Genomic DNA, 19,494 nt, shown 5'->3' on the forward strand with positions numbered 1-19,494 from the left:
TTTTAACTCATCAATTAGCGGTTCTAAAAACACATCTATGTTATTGCCTGGTGCATGCTTGCCCGGTATCAATAAGGAAAGTATCATATACTGTTGTTTCATGCAAAGCCAAGGCGGTAAGTTGTAAGGCGTTAATACAACAGGCCATGTAGACTAATCGGAACTCATAATCCCAAATGGATTGAATCCGTCGCTAGACAAACCTAGTCTAACATTCCTACACTCATTCGCAAACCAAGGAAAAGTTCGATCCACATGCTTCCACGCCTCTGCATCGGCCGGATGTCAGATTTTACCATCATCTATACATTCTTCCATGTGCCACCTCATTTGCTTAGCAGTGTATTTATTCATATACAACCGTTTTAGCCTAGGTATTAAGGGAAAATGATGAAGGACCTTTGCTGGAATCTTCTTTTGCTTAAGCATAGACCTTGTCGTCCCATGTGTTGAATATTTTTTGCGTTGTACCCACCGTGATACTCCATAAATTGGACACTCCTGAAGATCTTTGTTATCCTTATAGTAGAAGATACAATTATTAGGGCATGTGTCGATTTTTTTGTAATCAAGTCCTATAATGGAAACAATCTTCTTTGCGTTATCATAATTTTCTGGTATGCTCACTTTTCTATTTGGAATGACTTTTCTCAGCAACACAAGCAACATATTAAAATATTTATCTGCCTTTCCGCTAAGAGACTTTATACGCAAAAGACGTAGCATAAATGATAACCTGGTGAACTCGGTGCAACCCTCATACGCTAAGAGACTTTATACGCAAAAGACGTAGCATAAATGATAACCTGGTGAACTCGGTGCAACCCTCATACAGATCATTTTCATTGTCGTCTATGATAACCTGGTGAACTCGGTGCAACCCTCATACAGATCATTTTCATTGTCGTCTATTAATTTCATTATCTACGCCAGCTTCTCATGATCAGTCATGCCTCCAGAATTTCCTGTAATTTCAGCATCCTCGGCATCTTCAATTTCATATATATTAGGAACTGTTAACATATTAGCAAGCATCGTATGTGTATCATCTATCCTCGTATCTTCTAGTCTCCTATCGGACATACCGGTGTCCGCCATCAATTCCATTTCTTCAAGACATCCTTCCCCATAAAAGATCCAATATTTGTACTCCTCATAAAATCTTGATATTAAGTGTTTCTGTAAATCACTTTTATCCACCAACGCTCTATTTTTACACCAACAGTAGGGACAATACACGATATCACTATTTAACTTCCGAGGGTCTGCCAAGGCGTACTGTATGAATTGATTTATAAAATCTTTATATCGACTATCCCTCCATCTATCAATATGAGGAATATCAATCCATGATTTTTCGGGAACTATCCTCATATATATATATATAAAATATTATTCATTAATAAAATTAAGCATAATTAGGTAATGTAAATTTTTATTAGTAACGCATCAAATTAACGGTTGCGTGATATTAACTTTTTTCATAACATCAAGGAAATTCAAATTATAAATCTCGGAGGGAAAATTACCAGAACATAAATGATGTGGGAGTCAAATCTAATGCTCATATTTTTAATAAGATACTTTAACGGCTGTCATAGGAAGACCTATCCCATTAGAAATATAGTAGTGTCTACAACTACCTTTATATACTTTATGTGTTTTTATTTCTTAAAAATTTCGGCAGCACCTACCCGCTGTTCTTCGAGTATACTGTGCAGATGTTATAATGCGTATCAATCATCGATATTAGATCGATTATAGATCGATAAACAAAACAGCATACGCTTATTATACACAGAGAATAATGCGGTACGTGTTATCGAAATTTTGAAGGAGTAAAAATGCAAAAAGTATACAAAGATAGACGATACACTACTGTATTCCTAACCTGTACAAGAAGGGGACTCCTCCCCGGACAGATCTAATAATTATTACATGTAGATCATGCTCCTAACATAAATCACATTATTCTCTTTATATATAAAAAGTATTTTCACATCCAACTAGAATTAAGGGAGTTTATATCAGAAGAGATTCACATCCAACATTATTAGACGGGAAACTAGGGTAACGACTTCTGATTCATAAAATCATGATATTTAACATAATACAATCTCGATATATTTAACTAAATTGAATACATCAATTACTAATGTTGAAAATCCAAAGAAAAACAGGAAATTCTGATAAGTTAGATAAAATTTTAAAAAGGCAATAATTGATAGTGATTGTTAGCTATCAGTTATAATAATGTGTGGATAAAGCAGAATGGTACTTTAGAGGTTGAAAATCCAATTCCAAGAAGTTTGATAAAATTATAAAAAGAGTAATCATTGATACTGATTGTTAGTTATTAGTTATGTTTCAAACTCCATTGTTCATAAGATTGAATCATTAATCATAAAAGAAGAATAATCAATTAACATTATGTTTCAAGTATATTCATAAACATAAAAACCAAATCAAATCAGAAGCAAACTTACAATGTTTGGCATCCTATGGATTTCAAATGATTAGTGAACTTCACTGTTATTCTCAAGGAAATAGAATTGGCTTTATTGGGATGAATAAAACACTATTTTTGTATAAAATATTCATATAGCAATGAGAGACTCTGTTTGACTCTTTAAGTTTTCTTTTTCTTTTCTTCGCTTCATGAGCATCTATCCAATATGATTTGAACCCCCACCTCCCTAATCCAGACAACCGCTGGCATCACATCCTCACGAAAGCCACATCACTAACACTTTAACACATCCATGCACCATTAAAAATCATTTAACAAAACAAGCAGAACCTCAGTTCCTGAACTGTTGCAGACAGATGGATCCCTTATTTGTCCACCTTTCAGGTTATTTTGGACATATGTTTAGTGACTGCTGCTTTGCAATCTGAATTGCTTAGTGTTTTTTATTTCTTCAATTTCTTTCAAGCTGGCAAATCTACCTTTAGGGGTAAAAAGGATTGTGACTGCAACTTTTAAATCTGAACCAACAACTTTTAAGCTTACCCCAAAGCAGGAATTTGGTTATCCCAAAACTAACTCCTTTCTCTATTTTCTTTCTCTCAATCCTCAAACTCTGAGAATTTTGAACTCTAACATCTGCCCAAATGCAAATATCTCATTAAACTCTCAAAAATAACATGAATTTTTATTTACATTCCTTTGATCAGTTTTCAATCTACCAAAATCCTAGATCTATTAAGAGAATAGGGGTTTCCCTAAGCAAGACAAATCCAACTAATTTCTCAATCGATCACCGAACAAAATGAAATCAAATCAAAACAACAAGAGATCTGAGAGAGGAGAGAGATGACGAGCTCACATCTTATTAGTAAGAGGTGATACCTCGAGAAGATCGACGTGACTGATTCACGGCAACGGCGACGGTGGGGCGACTGAGATCACGGCGAACAGGCGAGTGGACGGGCGGGTGCCGGTGCGATGCGGGCGACAGGCGAGGTGCGACATTGGCGGTCGGTGCGATGGTGGCAAGTGATCGGTGGCGGTGTGCGATGGGCGTGAGAGGGCAGGGTTAGGGTATAAACTCTCTTGGCGTGCGATGGGCGTGAGAGGGCAGGGCAAAGGATAATGAAATTTTCGCAGCGATAATGAAATTTTTGGAGGGATAAATCCCCCCAAAATAATTCAACATCGCTGACGGGATCCCGTCAGCGATGTTGGATAACCCGTCAGCGATTTAAACATCGCTGACGAAAAACTTACAATGCCGATGGCTACATCCTTGACGGCTCTTGCCGTCAGGGATATAAACAACGCCGACGGCAAGCTCCCTTCAGGGATATTGCCATCAGCAATACTACAAATTCTACTAGTGTAGCCTCACGTTAGGCGCCAAACTATTAATGTTAAATGATCACACAGTCAATCAAAATGGTTGGATGAGGGTGAGATTGATGAGGGGGCTCTTCCTTCCCTGAATATTTATTTCTGAGTTGAGTAGCTGAAGCTTGAACATATAGAAACTCGTGACAAGACAGAGACTAGTTCCCCGTGGTACCTCCGACGATCAAGTTAGCTGGTGAACTTGAGTGGGAAAAGTAAAGAACTGTGAGAGTTCTTGTGTGTGCAGTATAATTTCCAGATATATCTTTGAAGATCAGATTTTCAACCCCTTGTATGTTAGAATAGTATCTTTATTTATAATGGTGCTGGAAGGGAAAAATGGACACTTCGACCAAGCACAACATGACAGTGAAGAAGTATAGGCTGGCGGCTGCGTCAGCATATAATTTACACGTGTCGCTCGGCGAGTGGAGGAGAGATCACCTCTGCATTAAATGTAAAGCGGTTCTAGGCATGACGGTGCCGACGTGGTCTGATAAGTCATGAAGGCTATCGGAGCTAGGGGTATGATGGTGTCTGCCAAGTATTAAATGCGACATCGATGTTGTGTCAGCAAGAGAGGCTCGAGACTGAAGTCATCCTCTAGCTTCGCCGAGAAGTAACGCCTTTCGAGTCGTCCTCGCAAGGCGTCGAATAATTGGTTGAGTGTGTTCGTTGGGAGTCGTCTTCGACAAGAAGGCCGACAAGTTCCGCCATTCGAGTTGACATGAAGGAATGTCGACTCGGCAATTCGGCTAAGTTTGAATCTTTGTTGATCTTTGGCTGCCAATTTCATTGGGGCATTGCATACAGAAGTACACATATTCGTTGCCGACAAAAGGGTTACACTTTGATGATTAAGAACACCATAACATATATGAATCTCATGTTTAGGTTCCTCCAGCTAAACTAGAGCATCTTCTGCACTCATTATCAGACGTGACTGATGCTACAGTAGTCCCGTAAGTTTCATTTAGATTGTTTCATAATTACATTTGAAATTTACAGAAACAATTTCAGTATTTTCTTCATTTCAACTGCTGTAGTTTCTAATTACAATTGTAAAACAAATTGCTTGTTAAAAAAATGAGTTGCGATAAGTGAAACTACTCTGTTTGCAAACGTGAGTCAGACATTGCAACAAACAATTGTACCCCCACATGTATGTTTTAAAAGGGTAAGGGTTAATTGCGGATAGACCACTTATACTATTGCCAAACTGAACTTGTACTTCTATTGTTACAGATAGACCTCTGAAAATGGTCAAAAAAATTTCACTCGGGAGATGTTCATCGGCAACAGTAGAACTACTGGGGTACTAAGTTCAATTTGGCAATAGACAGAGCTCTATCTACAATTAATCCTTCGAAAAATTTTATGACTGTAATCCTACTTGCAATTTACAAAATGGCAATCATATAATCTTTTTGTATGCATATTAGTGGAAAATTATAATTTTGCGCACCAATTCTATACCTGGTATCAAACGACTAACTTGCAACTTTCTTCGCAAAAAATGTATCAAACGACCCTCTTCATTCAATTTCCACAAATCGGAGGACCATGAAGCCAAACAATGTTCCTTGATTAATTACTTTGTCTGATTTAGGGAAGGCAATTTATGCCCATACCCATTTACCCATCTGGCCCACCCATTATTTGGCCCGCCCAAAACCCACTCATTTAATTAAATGGGTCTAAACGGGCGGGTGCATTTTACATCCACTTAAACGGGTCTAAATGGGCATTCTATACCCGCCCGCCCGCCCGCCCACCCGCCCAAAACCCTAAAATCCCTTCGTTTCTCACTTTCTCTCTCTGAGTCTCTGAGTTCTTCCGCCGCCTCAACCGCTCCTCCGCCTCCTCCTCCGCCGCCTCAAGGCCCTCAACCGCCTCTCGAACCCCAACCGTAATTCCTCCTCCTGAAATCGGATCTCGCCGCTTCTCCTGCTCCTCATTTTCGCCGCCTCACCTGTAAGTTCTTTTCCTCAAAACCCTAAGGCTAATTTGGGTATTTTCTGAATTTTTTCTGAAATTATGGGCATTATGTTCCAGTTTAGTTAGTAAATGGCTAGAATCACAGTAATCCATTGATGTTATGTTTTTAATTCATACACTGAACTCTAGGATTTGGATATTCATTATGGTTAAATTCTTAAGGTCATAAGTTTAATTGGTTGTTATGATGAATTCTCTCAATAATATTACAAAATTTTCCGAAACGCCTTGGTAAATACACTGAACTATTGGATTTGGATACTCTTCATGGTAGTTAAATCTGTTAAAATCATAACTTTAATGGGTTATTATGATGCATTCTCTAGATGAAGATTACAATTTTTTCCAAAATGACATGCTGAATACACTGCACCCTTGGATTTTGATACTTTTCAGGGTTCAATTCTTTAAATCATAACTTTGCCAATATACAGTTTTTCATTTGGATTTTCAATGTAAATCTTTTGGTGAGGCACATGACATATCCAAGCTCTAGGAATTAATAGTTGGAGGTTTTAAGCTTCTCCCACAAATGTTATGTATTTTAAAAATCAGTAATGATATCCCACAAATGTTATGTATATGCTGTATCTATCTGTTTTTATCTGTTTTTTTCTTTGCTTGTGTAGTACGTGCTTGAGATTGAAACCTGGCTGTTTTTGCCCCCACTGTTACGTACTTTGGCCATAGTAGAAATAATTTATATACAAGTTCCTGGATGTAGAAAAGTAAATGAATATGTTGAGTCAATTTATATTCCACTGTATTATGTGTTTACTACCAAAATTGATGTGCTATTAAATTATTTTTTTCAGCGATCATGTCTTTAAATGATCAATTTAGCATCCATGATGATGGTAGTGATGATGAGAGTACTTCTAAACGTAAAAGAAGACAAACATCAAAAGTTTGGGATCACTTTACGAAGTTATCTACCGATAATGATGAGAAAACTAAAGTTCAATGTAATATGTGTAATCATATTTATGTTGGTGGTCATGGCACTAAGACAATGTTGAGGCACATGGATTCTTGCCCGAAAAGGAACTTAGTTGAGGCTGATTCTTCCAGGAAAAGTATGCCACTAAATCAAGAAAAATATAGAGAAATGCTTGCTAGAGTAATTACATTGCATGGTTATCCATTCACTTTTGTTGAACATCGAGGAAACCGTGAGTTGCATAGTTTTCTAAATTCTAAAGTCAAGCATATTTCAAGGAACACTGCTAAAACAGATTTGATCAAGTTGTACAAGAAAGAGAAAGGAAATCTTAAACAAGCTTTAAAGCTAGTTCCTAGTAGAATTTGTCTAACCACAGATTTATGGACTTCTTCCACCTCTGACTACTATATGTCTCTCACTGCACATTATGTTGATGACTGTTGGATATTGCAGAATAAGATATTAGCTCTATCTCATGTTTCACCCCCATATAGTGGAGCAATTTTAGTAGAGAAGTTATTTCATTTGTTGAAGGATTGAGGTATTGAAAAAGAATTTTTACTGTTACCTTGGACAATGCATCATATAATGATGTTTTCATGAGAATTTTAAAATATCATCCAGTTTTAGAAGATCATTTTGTTAGTAATGGTGATTTTTTGCATGTGCGGTGTTGTGCTCATATTCTAAATATTGTTGTGCAAGATGGGCTAAAGGTTATTGATAAATCATTGTCTAAGATAAGAGAATGCATCAAGTATGTGAAGAGTCCTCCTGGAAGAAAAAAGAAGTTTGCAGAGTGCATTGCACAAACTTGTTCAGGTAAAGCGAAAAAAAAATTCAACAGGATGTGTCCAACAGGTGGAATTCTACGTTTCTAATGTTGGAGAGTGTTCTGAACTTTCGTCGGGCATTTGAGCACTTGGAGTCGATTGATCCAAACTTCACTTTTTTGCCATCAAGTGAAGAATGGGTAAAGGCTGAAAAAATTGCAAAGTTTTTAAAACCATTTTATGAAGTGTCCACTCTTTTTTCTGGAAGTAAATATCCAACTGCCAACTTATATTTTGGTGGAGTGTTTAAGATTCAAAAATGCATAATGGAGGAGATGAAAAGTGATGATCAAGATATAAAATCCATGGAAAATGATATGAAAATAAAATTTGATAAATATTGGGAATGCTACAGTGTTATTTTGTCATTTGTAGTCATTTTGGACCTCCGATACAAGGTGAAGTATGTAGAGTTTTGCTTTGAGAAATTGGGAGTTAGTTCTGATTATGTGTTGACTATCTTAGAGAAACTGAGAAAGCTTTACAAAGAATATGAGCGAGCATCTCTAGATACATCTGTAGCTGAGAGCAGTGGTGAAGAGAACTTTGGAGATGCCCCTAATGATGAGATGGTTGAGTTTGAACTGTTTGAGAGTCAATTATATTTAGCAAGTAGGTCCAAGTCTCAGTTAGAAGAGTATCTAGATGAAAAATTAGTCAGTTGGAAGAAAAATGATCATTTGAATGTTCTCGAGTATTGGAAAGGCGAATGCGAGAAGCGTCCTCAATTGTCGATGATGGCTCGAGATATATTGAGTATTCCTATTACTTCGGTGGCCTCTGAATCGGCTTTCAGCATTGCGGGACGTGTGCTTGACAAGTATCGAAATCGTCTTCTTCCGGAGAATGCTGAAGCTCAAATTTGTACTGGTTCTTGGTTAGACGGGATTCCTTGTGAGTTGCCTTCTTTTTTTTTCCTTTATTGCTTTTTTGTATTGTTGTGGGCTACATATTTTATCACAAAATATTAATATTATTTTTTTTTATTAAATGCAGCTCTGGCAGACATTGAAGAAGGAAATTTATTAGTACATGATTTCAGTAATCTAGAGGTTTCTGAATCGAAAGGCGAAAGTGATTAAGGTAATATTTTACTTGTTCCATGAAATTAGTGTACATCATAAACTTGCTTTTCTAATGTTGTTGGCTAAATATTGATTGTTGTTTTAATATGTATTTATTTCTCATAAGTTTATGTTTCCACAATAATATAAAATGAAGAACTTCTCACTCTTTTGCTACCTAGTTTTAGTTAGCAATGATGCATACAGCCCATGTGTATGCTAATATAAGTTTATGTTTTTGTGGTTGTCTTTGATGCGCGTGTGGTTGGCTTAAAGTCCAAGTCTTGGACTCCAAGAGCACCACTTTGTGAGCTTGTTGTAGCTGGATCATTGTCCTTCTCAATTGCTGTCCTCTCCTTTGTGATAGACTGATAGTTGCCTTGCCATTTGCCTTTTTGTTTTCAGGCTGTCCTTTACCTGTGTTTTGTATGGTAAAACAATTTAGAATTTTATCATTTAGTATTTGATTGGGGAAATTTTTATAGTTTGATGGGTCATATTCCTAGAAAGTTTTTAACAATGAAACTGAGAGAGACATGTTGTCTCTGTTTCATGATTTAAAGTGTGAATACTGAGATGTTAATGAGGCATTTATAGTACATAAATAGTGCATTTATAGTACATAAAAGTGTGAATACTTTTATGTACTTGTATCACATATTTTAAAGAGGAAATTATTTTTTTAAAGAGGAAATCATAGTTTAGGTTTTCTCTAAATCATCTAGCGTCATTTGATTTTTACGATATATAAACTTTCAAAACAAAAAATCGGCATGTATGGCACACCAAGACATGATAAATATGTCTATTCATATCCATTACTTGAAAATTTGTATAGTGCAATTTACTTCAAAAAGTATATGGAATCTGATATATGCAACATAGTTTCACTCTCGTGTCTTGATTTTAAACAATTATTGTGTCCACTGTCCACCATCTTGTCTCCATTTTAAAGCATCATATCCACTAATGATAGTATTATTCACTCACCGCTTGATCAGGCTGCTGTTTCCGACTTGAGAAAGGCACATAAATTTTCTCCAGAAGATGAGACTATAGCAGAAGTTTTCAGGTATGGAATCCCTTTTGTGGGTGGGATACTTTTATGTACTATAAATGCACTATTTTTGTGATATCAGTATGTGTGATTCTTGTGTAATGATTTAAAGTGTGAATACTTTTATGTACTTGTATGTTCAACTAATCCTACAATTAATTAGTATATGAGAAAGCAAAATTTTTGAGCTTTTGCCTCACTTTTACACTACACGTACAAATACCAAGAAGGATTTCCCTTAAATCATGAGATTACAAATATTAAGTTCTTTATATATTAATACAGTTCCCATGGTTCATGAACTTTACTTGGTTAATTGTTTAATTTGATAGTTTGACTTAGCAATCTCATTAATAGTTTATATATGAAATGTTCTTATGACTCATGCCGCGTAACACTTAACTAAGTTGATAAACAGGGTCATTCAACTGCTGCTGCAGCAAATGTTCGAAAATTGAACAATTAACCAAGTAAAGTTTTATGATTTTAAGTTGCATTTGGAGCTGAAGTTGCTGTTGTTGCTGATGCAATTCTTGTTGCTGCTGCAGCTGTTGAAGATGATGTTGCTCCTCTAACTGAAGTTTCAAAAATTGCTCCAACTCTGGCATATACTGGTTAACTGACTGTTGATGCTGCAGAGAACCTTGAATTTGTTCAATAAATGGCACAGACGAATTCTGACGAGAAAGCAAGCGCTGCTGCTGAAGCTGCTGTTGCTGTTGCTGCTGCTGCTGCTGCTGCTGCTGCTGCTGGGTCTCCCATGGCTTTGTTGGTGTTGTTGAATCCTGCAGCTTATGTGGTTCCGTCTATAATATAACGGTGGGATTCATTTGAAAGATGGGAAATAAGTAGACTATGGTTGTGCTACTATTTTGTTTATAGACGAACTTACTACTCTTCTAGTTTATCAAGTAATTAAGTAGATTGTCCTTACTAATCGTGATCGTGTTGCTGATAGTTATGATGACGTTTATATCAAGTTATTGATCTTATACAGATCCTTGCATACCTTGTGTTTTCTATCTTAATTCATTTAAATATACTCGCAATTTTGTTGTTATTGATCTTTTGGTTTTTGGTTTGGAAATTTGAGGTTAATTTTGCAAATGTGTGAGGTCTGTACTTTTATCCAGGCTTGTAAATGGTTCAATCATGAATTTGTCTGCATTTGTTTATCTTTGTTTATGTTCCTATCTTTGTTAGTATTTTATCAAAAGCCCCAACAAGTTTGCAAAAAGCTCCCAAAAAGTTTGCAAAAAGCCCACAATAGTTTACAAAAAAATCCCTAAAAGTTTACAAAAAACACCCCAAAAGTATTATACATATATATGTACTATAGTTAAATGGGCAAATGGGCGACCCGTTTATTAAATGGGCGGGCAAAAACCCGCCCATTTAAATAATGTTAAATGAGCCATAAATGGGTAAATGGGCAAAACATGCCCGCCCATTTATGGCCCGCCCATTTAAACCCATACCCACCCATTTAACATCTCTAGTCTGATTGATAAACAAAAGTTGCAGGTATCCGCAAGAAGACGTGGGGCAAATACCTGTAGCATTTGTGGTGAGACAACCGGGAAGCAATCTCAGCCAAAGTCAAGTCATGGATTATGTGGCGAAACAGGTATATACATCTCTATACATGGAAAGTACACAAAAAGAGTCGTATTTAACCACATTTTACAATTTAAAAAAAAACATAAGTAACTTTTTGTCTTTTGATTTTCAAGGTTGCTCCTTATAAGAAGATACGCAAGGTTGTATTTGTTAACTCGGTACCGAAATCAGCAACTGGAAAGGCCTTAAGAAGGGAGTTGGCTAATCTTGCTCTTGGTGATCCCCCTGTTGAAAATTGTGATTTCTGCTTAGCCTTCATGAGATCATAGTTTGATGTGCGGAAGAGTGTCCAAAATTTTAGTGAAAACTCTTGTAAACTTAATCTGATTTGGAGTTCCGTCCACCAATATTTTTATCTCTTCGATTTGCTTTAAAATGTGTGATCTTAAAAAAGATAGTTTTGATGTCTATGACACATCAACATGCCTCTGTATTGATGTGTATTAATGTGTGTACGCATCAATATTATCTTTTCTTAAGACTCGTCGCACATCAGTACACATCTCAAAGCAATTTTAAAGAATAAAATAGTTTCTAGCGAAAGTCCTCATCCACTGAAGTTTCGAGAGCCTTTACTCATGAAATTTGTTATGCAATGGTTGCAATGAATACAGTTTCCCTTAGAATTCTAATTCCTGATTTATGAGCTAAGTGGATGGAAATATTTGGACCAATTTTCGGACCTTGAAATAGCAACTAATAAGAGTTTATTTACTATTTTGCACAAAAATATCCTTTTCAATTTGACCAAATAAACTGAAACATAGCCCCAACAACAACATCATTTCCATTATCTAGTCAAATTTCGCAAAGCCAATTATGCTGAAATCTCAAGCAAAGTCAAACAAGTTTGTATCAAAATGTGAAAGAAAGACGGGGTAAACCAAGGTTTGGCTAACTATAATTCAACACTTTATTTATTACGCTTGTCGTTGTGGAGATGGATTTGTCAAGGAGGCGCGTTGTGTTTCATGATGCGTTGAAAATATTGATGACATGTTTATCACTAACTTGTTCAAGGATTAATTTCATATTTTTGATTTGTGGCAGGTGAAATGTCTAAGTTGTGTTAGGTGAGAGGTATCTTGTGAACTCGAGTTTCTTGCGACTTTGTATTTGATAATTTTGTTTCCTTCCAAAAGACTAGTTTTTTTTATCGCTCTTTATTTCCTTTGACTATGGGTACACGTAATAAAAGAAGAGAGAATATGCCAAAGTTGAGTCACAATCAGTTGGCAAATATAGGTTCAACTTCAAAGAATTTCACTTTGGTATACCAGCATTATGTTCAAAATCACATCCGTTCATTTTATTGGAATTAGAACGAGGCTAATTAAATAGGACGTCAATCCTTATTATCTCCATGACTTTGTACTTATATATCCTTTCAATTATATTCAAGATTTGTACTCCATGAAGCTATCTTCTTGGTTATATCAAAAATAATTCCCAATCTTAATTTAGATATCATGAACATTTACTATTGGAAAATATGATTAAAAATAAGAGAGAGACACTTCAAAGTATCAGGCTGTAGAAAGAGGCAGTTGCAAGATTTTCTTTGCAACCAAAGCCATTCGAAATGTAGAGTTCTTTAATATTGGATGAGGTATAAAGTTGCCCTTGACGTTAACTGAGCAACTACCGTCCACTCTTTCAAAATTGTGAAACCAACTTTCTTTATAACTTCCTAGCATTCAACTACTTCACTCACGCACTCTACACTTTTATCCAACTCTAAACAATATATAAGGTTAATTGAGGATAGACCCCCTATAATATCGCCAAATTAGACTTACCATCGCTGTAGTTCTGCTGCTGTAGATGGACACCCTAAGTGAAAATCAATTGTTGCAGATAAGAACTGAAAAGAATTAAAAAAATCACTCGAGGAGTCTATCTGCAATAATAAAAACACATGGGGTCTATTCGCAATGTAGAGATATACAAATGGTCTATTCACAATTAACCCTTCATTTTAAGGAAACAAACCAGCAACAAAACAAAAAAGATACACCAAATATAACCATATAATACATTTGCTTCACTTCCTGAGTTACTTGAGTTTGCCCCACAGTCTATAGTTATAGTTGACTATGAATGAGTTCATTTGAATGGGATGCAGATGCGTGCCCCAATTTTAACAGTAGTGTAGACTGCAAGTGAACATATTGAATATTAAAATCTCTATTTAGAGATCACCTGCCCTAGATCTTCAGAAGGATTTTCACGCATCTCTTATTGATCTTTGAACAATGACCGGAAGGATACCACACCGTTGATACAGCGAGAAGCCCCAATATATCACCCCATGACTAATGCATAAATCATAGATTGAGAAAGGAAGAAGATGAATATAGTATGTTTTTCTGTATTTTTTTAATCTTTACATAAGTGCATATATTGTAGAAGAAAAAACCCTAACCCTTTAGGACTAGGAACTAGTTCACTAAAGAAGTAGTTTGAGCCCCTTTAGGAGTGGTTGTCGTCTATCACTCCCTGAGCCAACTCCTTGAGCTAGTGACTCCCAGTATTAAAATCTCCTTGAGACTTTCCTTCCTTATCAATACTATATCCATACATCGTTAGTGTAGTGTTGACTATTGAGAACCTACAAGCGATAGCCTTGCAACCAGATATATTAGGACTGACGCAAAGATCTCCATAAAGAAATAAAAATATACAAACAAAACTATAAATATGCGATATCTCGTACCTCAAATCTGATCGACCATGTTTGCTCAAGTACCTTCGATCACTCGGAGAAGCGTGCATGAGAGTCTTCCCTCCATTCATTACACTCTTAAAACCTTACCCCTAGCATAAATAAGAGTTGTGCATGCAATGCAGTCAGGAGATATGTCAATCAATTTTCCTCTAGCCCTAAATAGTTGATCCTATTAATCACGTGCTTTCCATATATTACCCCGTATGTGTGATATTGTCTCATTGCTGCAGGAAACAATAGTCAAAGTGGCGAACAGTGATAATAGCTTTCCCAGCCAGCCCAATGTCTCTAAGGGTACAATGACCACTCTACATTACTTCTAGTCATCTATAAGGGCTCACACAGTGAGGAAGTAAGGATCCATCCCTCAACATCCTTATATTTGGTCCTAACACACATTGTATGGCAACACGTTACGGTATTTCTACAAATCAGCTTGGGAAGTCATTGGTGAAGAGGTTACTCAAGCTATTCAAGAATTTTTCAAATCTGGAAAAATGTTGAGCATGGTTAACTCTACCTCCATAACACTGATTCCAAAAGTTCAAAGCCCCAAAACTCCATCAGATTACAGACCAATCTCTTGTTGCAACTGTTTGTACAAATTCATCTCAAAAATCTTGGCAAATAAGATCAAATCTATTATGGGTTACTTGGTTAATGAAGCACAAATTGCTTTTGTCAAAGGAATACAAATATCCAGCAACATTTTGCTAGAACATGAGTTGATTAAAAACTATGGGAGGAAGCATATTTCTCCTAGTGTCATGCTCAACATTGATGTAAGGAAGGCATTCGACATAATCAGTTGGAAGTTTCTGGAAGGTATGCTAAAAGGTCTTAGTTTTCCTAGCAAAATGATACAATGGATAATGGCATGTGTCTCCACCCCAAAGTTTACAATTTCATTAAATGGATCCCTCCATGGCTATTTTAAAGGGAAGAGGGGACTGAGACAGGGTGACCCCTTATCACCTTATCTTTTCATCTTTGGGATGAAATATTTATCTAGGAGATTGAATATGTTGAAAAATGATAATAAATTCAAATATCATCCAAGATGTGGGAGGTTAAATATCACTCATCTAATCTTTGCAGATGATCTCCTTTTATTTGCAAAAGGTGATATACACTCAGTTCAACAATTGAATCAATGCTTGAGGGAATTCAGTGATGTCACAGGACTTGATGCAAATCTAGAGAAAACCTCTATCTTCTATGGTGGAGTCAGTAGCATTGTCAAAACCTCTATTGATGAATATCTAGGATTCAAAGAAGGAGTTTGGCCAATCAGGTATCTTGGTGTTCACCTCTTGCACAAAAGGCTAACTTTTGTTGATTGCCTCCCTCTGCTCAACAAAATCTCAAGTCAATTCCAGAATTGGATGAAATGTAAGACTTTATCATATGCTGGTAGGATTCAGGTTATAAGAAGTGTTATTCTTAGAGTTCAACTTGGACTGGGTATCTTCTCAACATCAACCTAGACTTTTTCTTCAGCCTTGAGAAATCTATGGTATATACATACCAAGAAAGTAATTATGTGGATAAAATGGATACATGATAATTATTTGAAAGACAATAGTGTTTGGCGGGTGCAAGCAAAAACAGGAGATTCCTGGACATGGAAACAAATGCTGAAAGTTAGAGACAATGCATTGATTCAATGTGGTGGAGAAGACAATCTGAAGCATCTCATCTCCTCATACTATAAAAATTCCAAAGTCCAACTCTCTACCCTTTATCAGGCTATTTCCCCTAGAGCTAGCAAGGTGCAATGGCATAACACAGTTTGGGGGGAAATGAACTATCCAATACATTCCTTTATATGTTGGCTAGCTGTCTAAGATAGATTGCTAACCAAAAATAGATTGATTAGGAGAGGAATTGTAAATAAAAATAACTGTTGCTTGTGCTTGGGTACAAGCATAGAGAACAGGAACCACTTGTTCTTTGATTGTTCTTTTTCTAGTGAAGTATGGAATCAGATGATGAATTGGCTTCAATTCAAGTGGAAATCTTACAACTGGAATTGCCTTCTAGAGTGATACTGTACCAGGCTAAGGGGCAGAGGGTTCAAGGTGAAGGTTAAGAGAATGGCTTTTACATCAACTGTGTACAGAATTTGGTGTGAGCGCAATGAAAGGATTTTCAAACAACAGTGCAAAAGCCATGATCAATTGGTAAGAGAAATTAAGGTGGATATAATTATCATTATACTAAATAATTCTCTATCGGATGATTATTAAGATTGGATTAGTTCCTTGTAGATATAGTGGTAGCAATAGTGATATGATAATCAACCTTGATCTTTTGTATTTTTGATATCTCACACAGATGAATATCTTGGTGTACTTAAACTTTACAGATTGGTGAATAAATAAAAAATTTTCATTGACAAAAAACACGTTATGGTATTACTTCCCTCTTACTGATAGCAAATCATTAAATAAATATCGTAAAGACCTAAGTTTCATCACCTCAAGATGAACCTATCCGGCGATACCACCCTGCGATATGCCCAGGATCTTCCACAAGTTTGCACCTCGTGCTTCAAGACAAGCCCCTAGTCTAGCTGTTAATAAAAAGGTAAAGTGAACGTAGGGTCCGTTGGTCATTTCAACATATAAGTATACAACAACATCATCCTGACTCAATCAAGATGACTAATAGAGTGCTCCCACTATCGTCCTACCCGGTATCATGGTAGTATTGTCATTGCTCTAAGCCAATTGACATATAACACTCTATCTTAGCTTTGACAACTACGATAGCTTTGAAGGGGATCTCTTGTGTAATAAGAGCTCCTATCTACTGTATAACTTTCTAATAGTGCACTTAGTGCTCTTTGTGTATCCTATACACATCATATGAAAGCACCCTAATGCTACTAGGAAGGAACCCTAGAGGGGGTGAATAGGGTTTATGCTAATCTAATACGATTTATGCCAATTTAAAACTTATTAACAAATATATCCTAGCAAATTAGATATGCAACACTTAATATGCAAGGAAATGAAACTAAGGATGATATAAACACAGAGCAATATAAACAAGATAGTAGACAATATAAACAATGAGCAATTGACAAAGGCGATATAAGATGAACACAAAAATAAGTACGCCAATGCAAACTCAAACAAGTAGTATGATCATGGAGTTCGGCCCCCATGACCTACGTCTCCGTTCCTCACCTCGATGAGATCTCTACTATCACAACTGGGTTTTTTACGCTCACCCGAATAACATTTACACCTCACACTCGGTTTTCTAGCTCACCGAAAACTTTATAACACTCACAATATAAACACACTAACTACCACCTCAAGTGTTGGTCTCTAGCATGTGTCTCCCTTAAGTATTAGAAATTACAACCTCTCTCATGGCATTACCAGATACCCCACTCCTCTTGGGACGACCACGTCTCTCACCACACACTCTTCTTGATGTACTAGTGTAATACAAAGTGAACCTCATAATAATAGCACAAATACAGTAATGGTTGTTCTCTACTATAGATGAGAACACAATGAAAGCTCACACTCAAGTTACAAACTCACAACCTCAAATTATACTATGAATGTAAATACAATAATCTCAATAGGTTGTGTGTGAACAAAGAGATAAATTAAATCAAACTAAACTCAAATAAATTCTATCTTGAGGAAATAAAAATCAAACATATAAATAGCTAGATAAGAGTTTAGAAAAACTTCTCTATATGACAAGAGAGAGAGAGAGAGAGAGAGAGAGAAGAGTTGAATGCTCAAACACCAATGGATGATCTCCTCAAGCTCTTGTGAAATTCTCTTCACAAAACCAAACTTGTAAAATGGTTAAAAGCTTCTTAAACAAACTTAAAAATCCTTAAACAAAATTTTATGAAACTTACTCAAACACCCATTAAACTTGTTAAACCTCTTTTAAAATTTTTCTTAAATTACTTTAGAATGTTAGAGGGCAAGGGGTATATATAGGCTCATGAAACAACCCAACAAACAAGTAAAACCCTAAGAAAACTCACAAAAAGACAAAATCTGAAAAAACTAGCCATTATAGGCTAAAAAGAGATCATCAGCCGACTGACTACAATGCGTCGGTCGACTGATGAAGTCGACAGTTCCAGATTTGGCAGATTCTGGAATTTTATGTATCTAATTTTATAAAATTAATTAAAAATAGTAAATTAACTTCAAAAATTATGAAATTTTGAGAAAAGATTCTAGACATGTAGATAAACATATTAGATAAAGAATTTCATGAATATCACTTCTCATTTGAGAGAAATAAATTATTTAGTAAACTAGTTAAAAACTAAAAATCTAGAAATAGTTCAAAACTAGCCGTTATGAGCTTATCAGTCGACTGATCAGTCGACTGATCAGTCGACCGATGACCTCATCAGTCGACTAATCAGTCGACTGAAAAAAATAGAGACTTTTTGATGATTCTAGGTATTTTCATCAGTCGACTGATAAATTCCATCAGACGACTGATAACACTATATCAGCCTGATTGAAACAGAAAATCGGATTTTTTAAGTGCCTTTAAAAATAGCAAATAAATTCAAAAAAATATAAAACTTTGAGAAAACATTGTAAACATGTAAATGAACATGTTACAAAAAGAATTTTTGGAATTTCACTTCTCAATAGTGAAAACTCATCATTTTTCAAATATGTCCAAAAACATAAAAACTAAACATACATGTTTTTGTCATTTGACATAAACACAATATTGAAACTTTATGAAATATTTTTATAGACTTGATAAATTATGTATAAAGTGATGTTTAAGTCTATAAACTAATAAAATAATATTTTATTAAAAGCATCTATATTTTGATAAAATCACCAAATACGTGTGTGTGAATAATATGAGCTTAAAGTATTAACACACAAGTATAAACCTATACTATAAACACTATAAGCTATATACCCAAGCTTGATGGTCTTCAATATAGCTCAACTTGGTTAACTTGCGGATGAAGCTTGAACTTGGATCTTGACTTGAATTGTATTGCTTCACTCTACTATTTCCGCCAACCTCCATTTGATATGATCGTTATGGCGTAATTCCATCCAACCTCCATTTGATATGATCGTTATGGCGTAATTCCATCCAACCTCCAACGTATTGTTTTTCTAGAATAGATACAAAACACAAATACTAGACAAATAACATTAGATATAAATTGTTTATAAATCATCATCAAAACAAAAGGACCCAACATCATAAACTAATATAGTTCATATAGTGGTAATTCCATCCAACCTCCAACGTATTGTTTTTCTAGAATAGATACAAAACACAAATACTAGACAAATAACATTAGATATAAATTGTTTATAAATCATCATCAAAACAAAAGGACCCAACATCATAAACTAATATAGTTCAT

The 19,494-nt window shown here is 35.7% G+C and overlaps 1 protein-coding gene and 1 long non-coding RNA gene across 2 annotated transcripts; both read left to right on the top strand.

Moving 5' to 3' along the window:
- LOC109823224 (4-coumarate--CoA ligase-like 5) lies at positions 3,732–11,634 on the top strand. Its single transcript, XM_020389512.1, has 4 exons — positions 3,732–3,839; positions 4,745–4,812; positions 11,270–11,372; positions 11,479–11,634. Exons 1-4 carry the CDS (start codon positions 3,732–3,734, stop codon positions 11,632–11,634), a joined length of 435 nt encoding a protein of 144 aa, XP_020245101.1.
- Positions 8,017–10,491, top strand: LOC109824295. The gene is made up of 4 exons (XR_002242601.1): positions 8,017–8,518; positions 8,621–8,707; positions 9,690–9,760; positions 10,237–10,491. It is a non-coding gene; the product is annotated as an uncharacterized LOC109824295 (long non-coding RNA).

Source organism: Asparagus officinalis, chromosome 9, assembly GCF_001876935.1.
Source record: "Asparagus officinalis chromosome 9, Aspof.V1, whole genome shotgun sequence".
NCBI classification, from domain to species: Eukaryota; Viridiplantae; Streptophyta; class Magnoliopsida; order Asparagales; family Asparagaceae; genus Asparagus; species Asparagus officinalis.

Bases quoted from the DNA above. Each gene is read 5' to 3' on its own strand.
- LOC109823224 (XM_020389512.1), top strand. From the start codon at position 3,732: ATGCCGATGGCTACATCCTTGACGGCTCTTGCCGTCAGGGATATAAAC. The intron at 3,840-4,744 runs GTGTAGCCTCAC...TCTCATGTTTAG, and splicing joins CAATACTACAAATTCTACTA to GTTCCTCCAGCTAAACTAGA. The intron at 4,813-11,269 runs GTAAGTTTCATT...CAAAAGTTGCAG, and splicing joins ACTGATGCTACAGTAGTCCC to GTATCCGCAAGAAGACGTGG.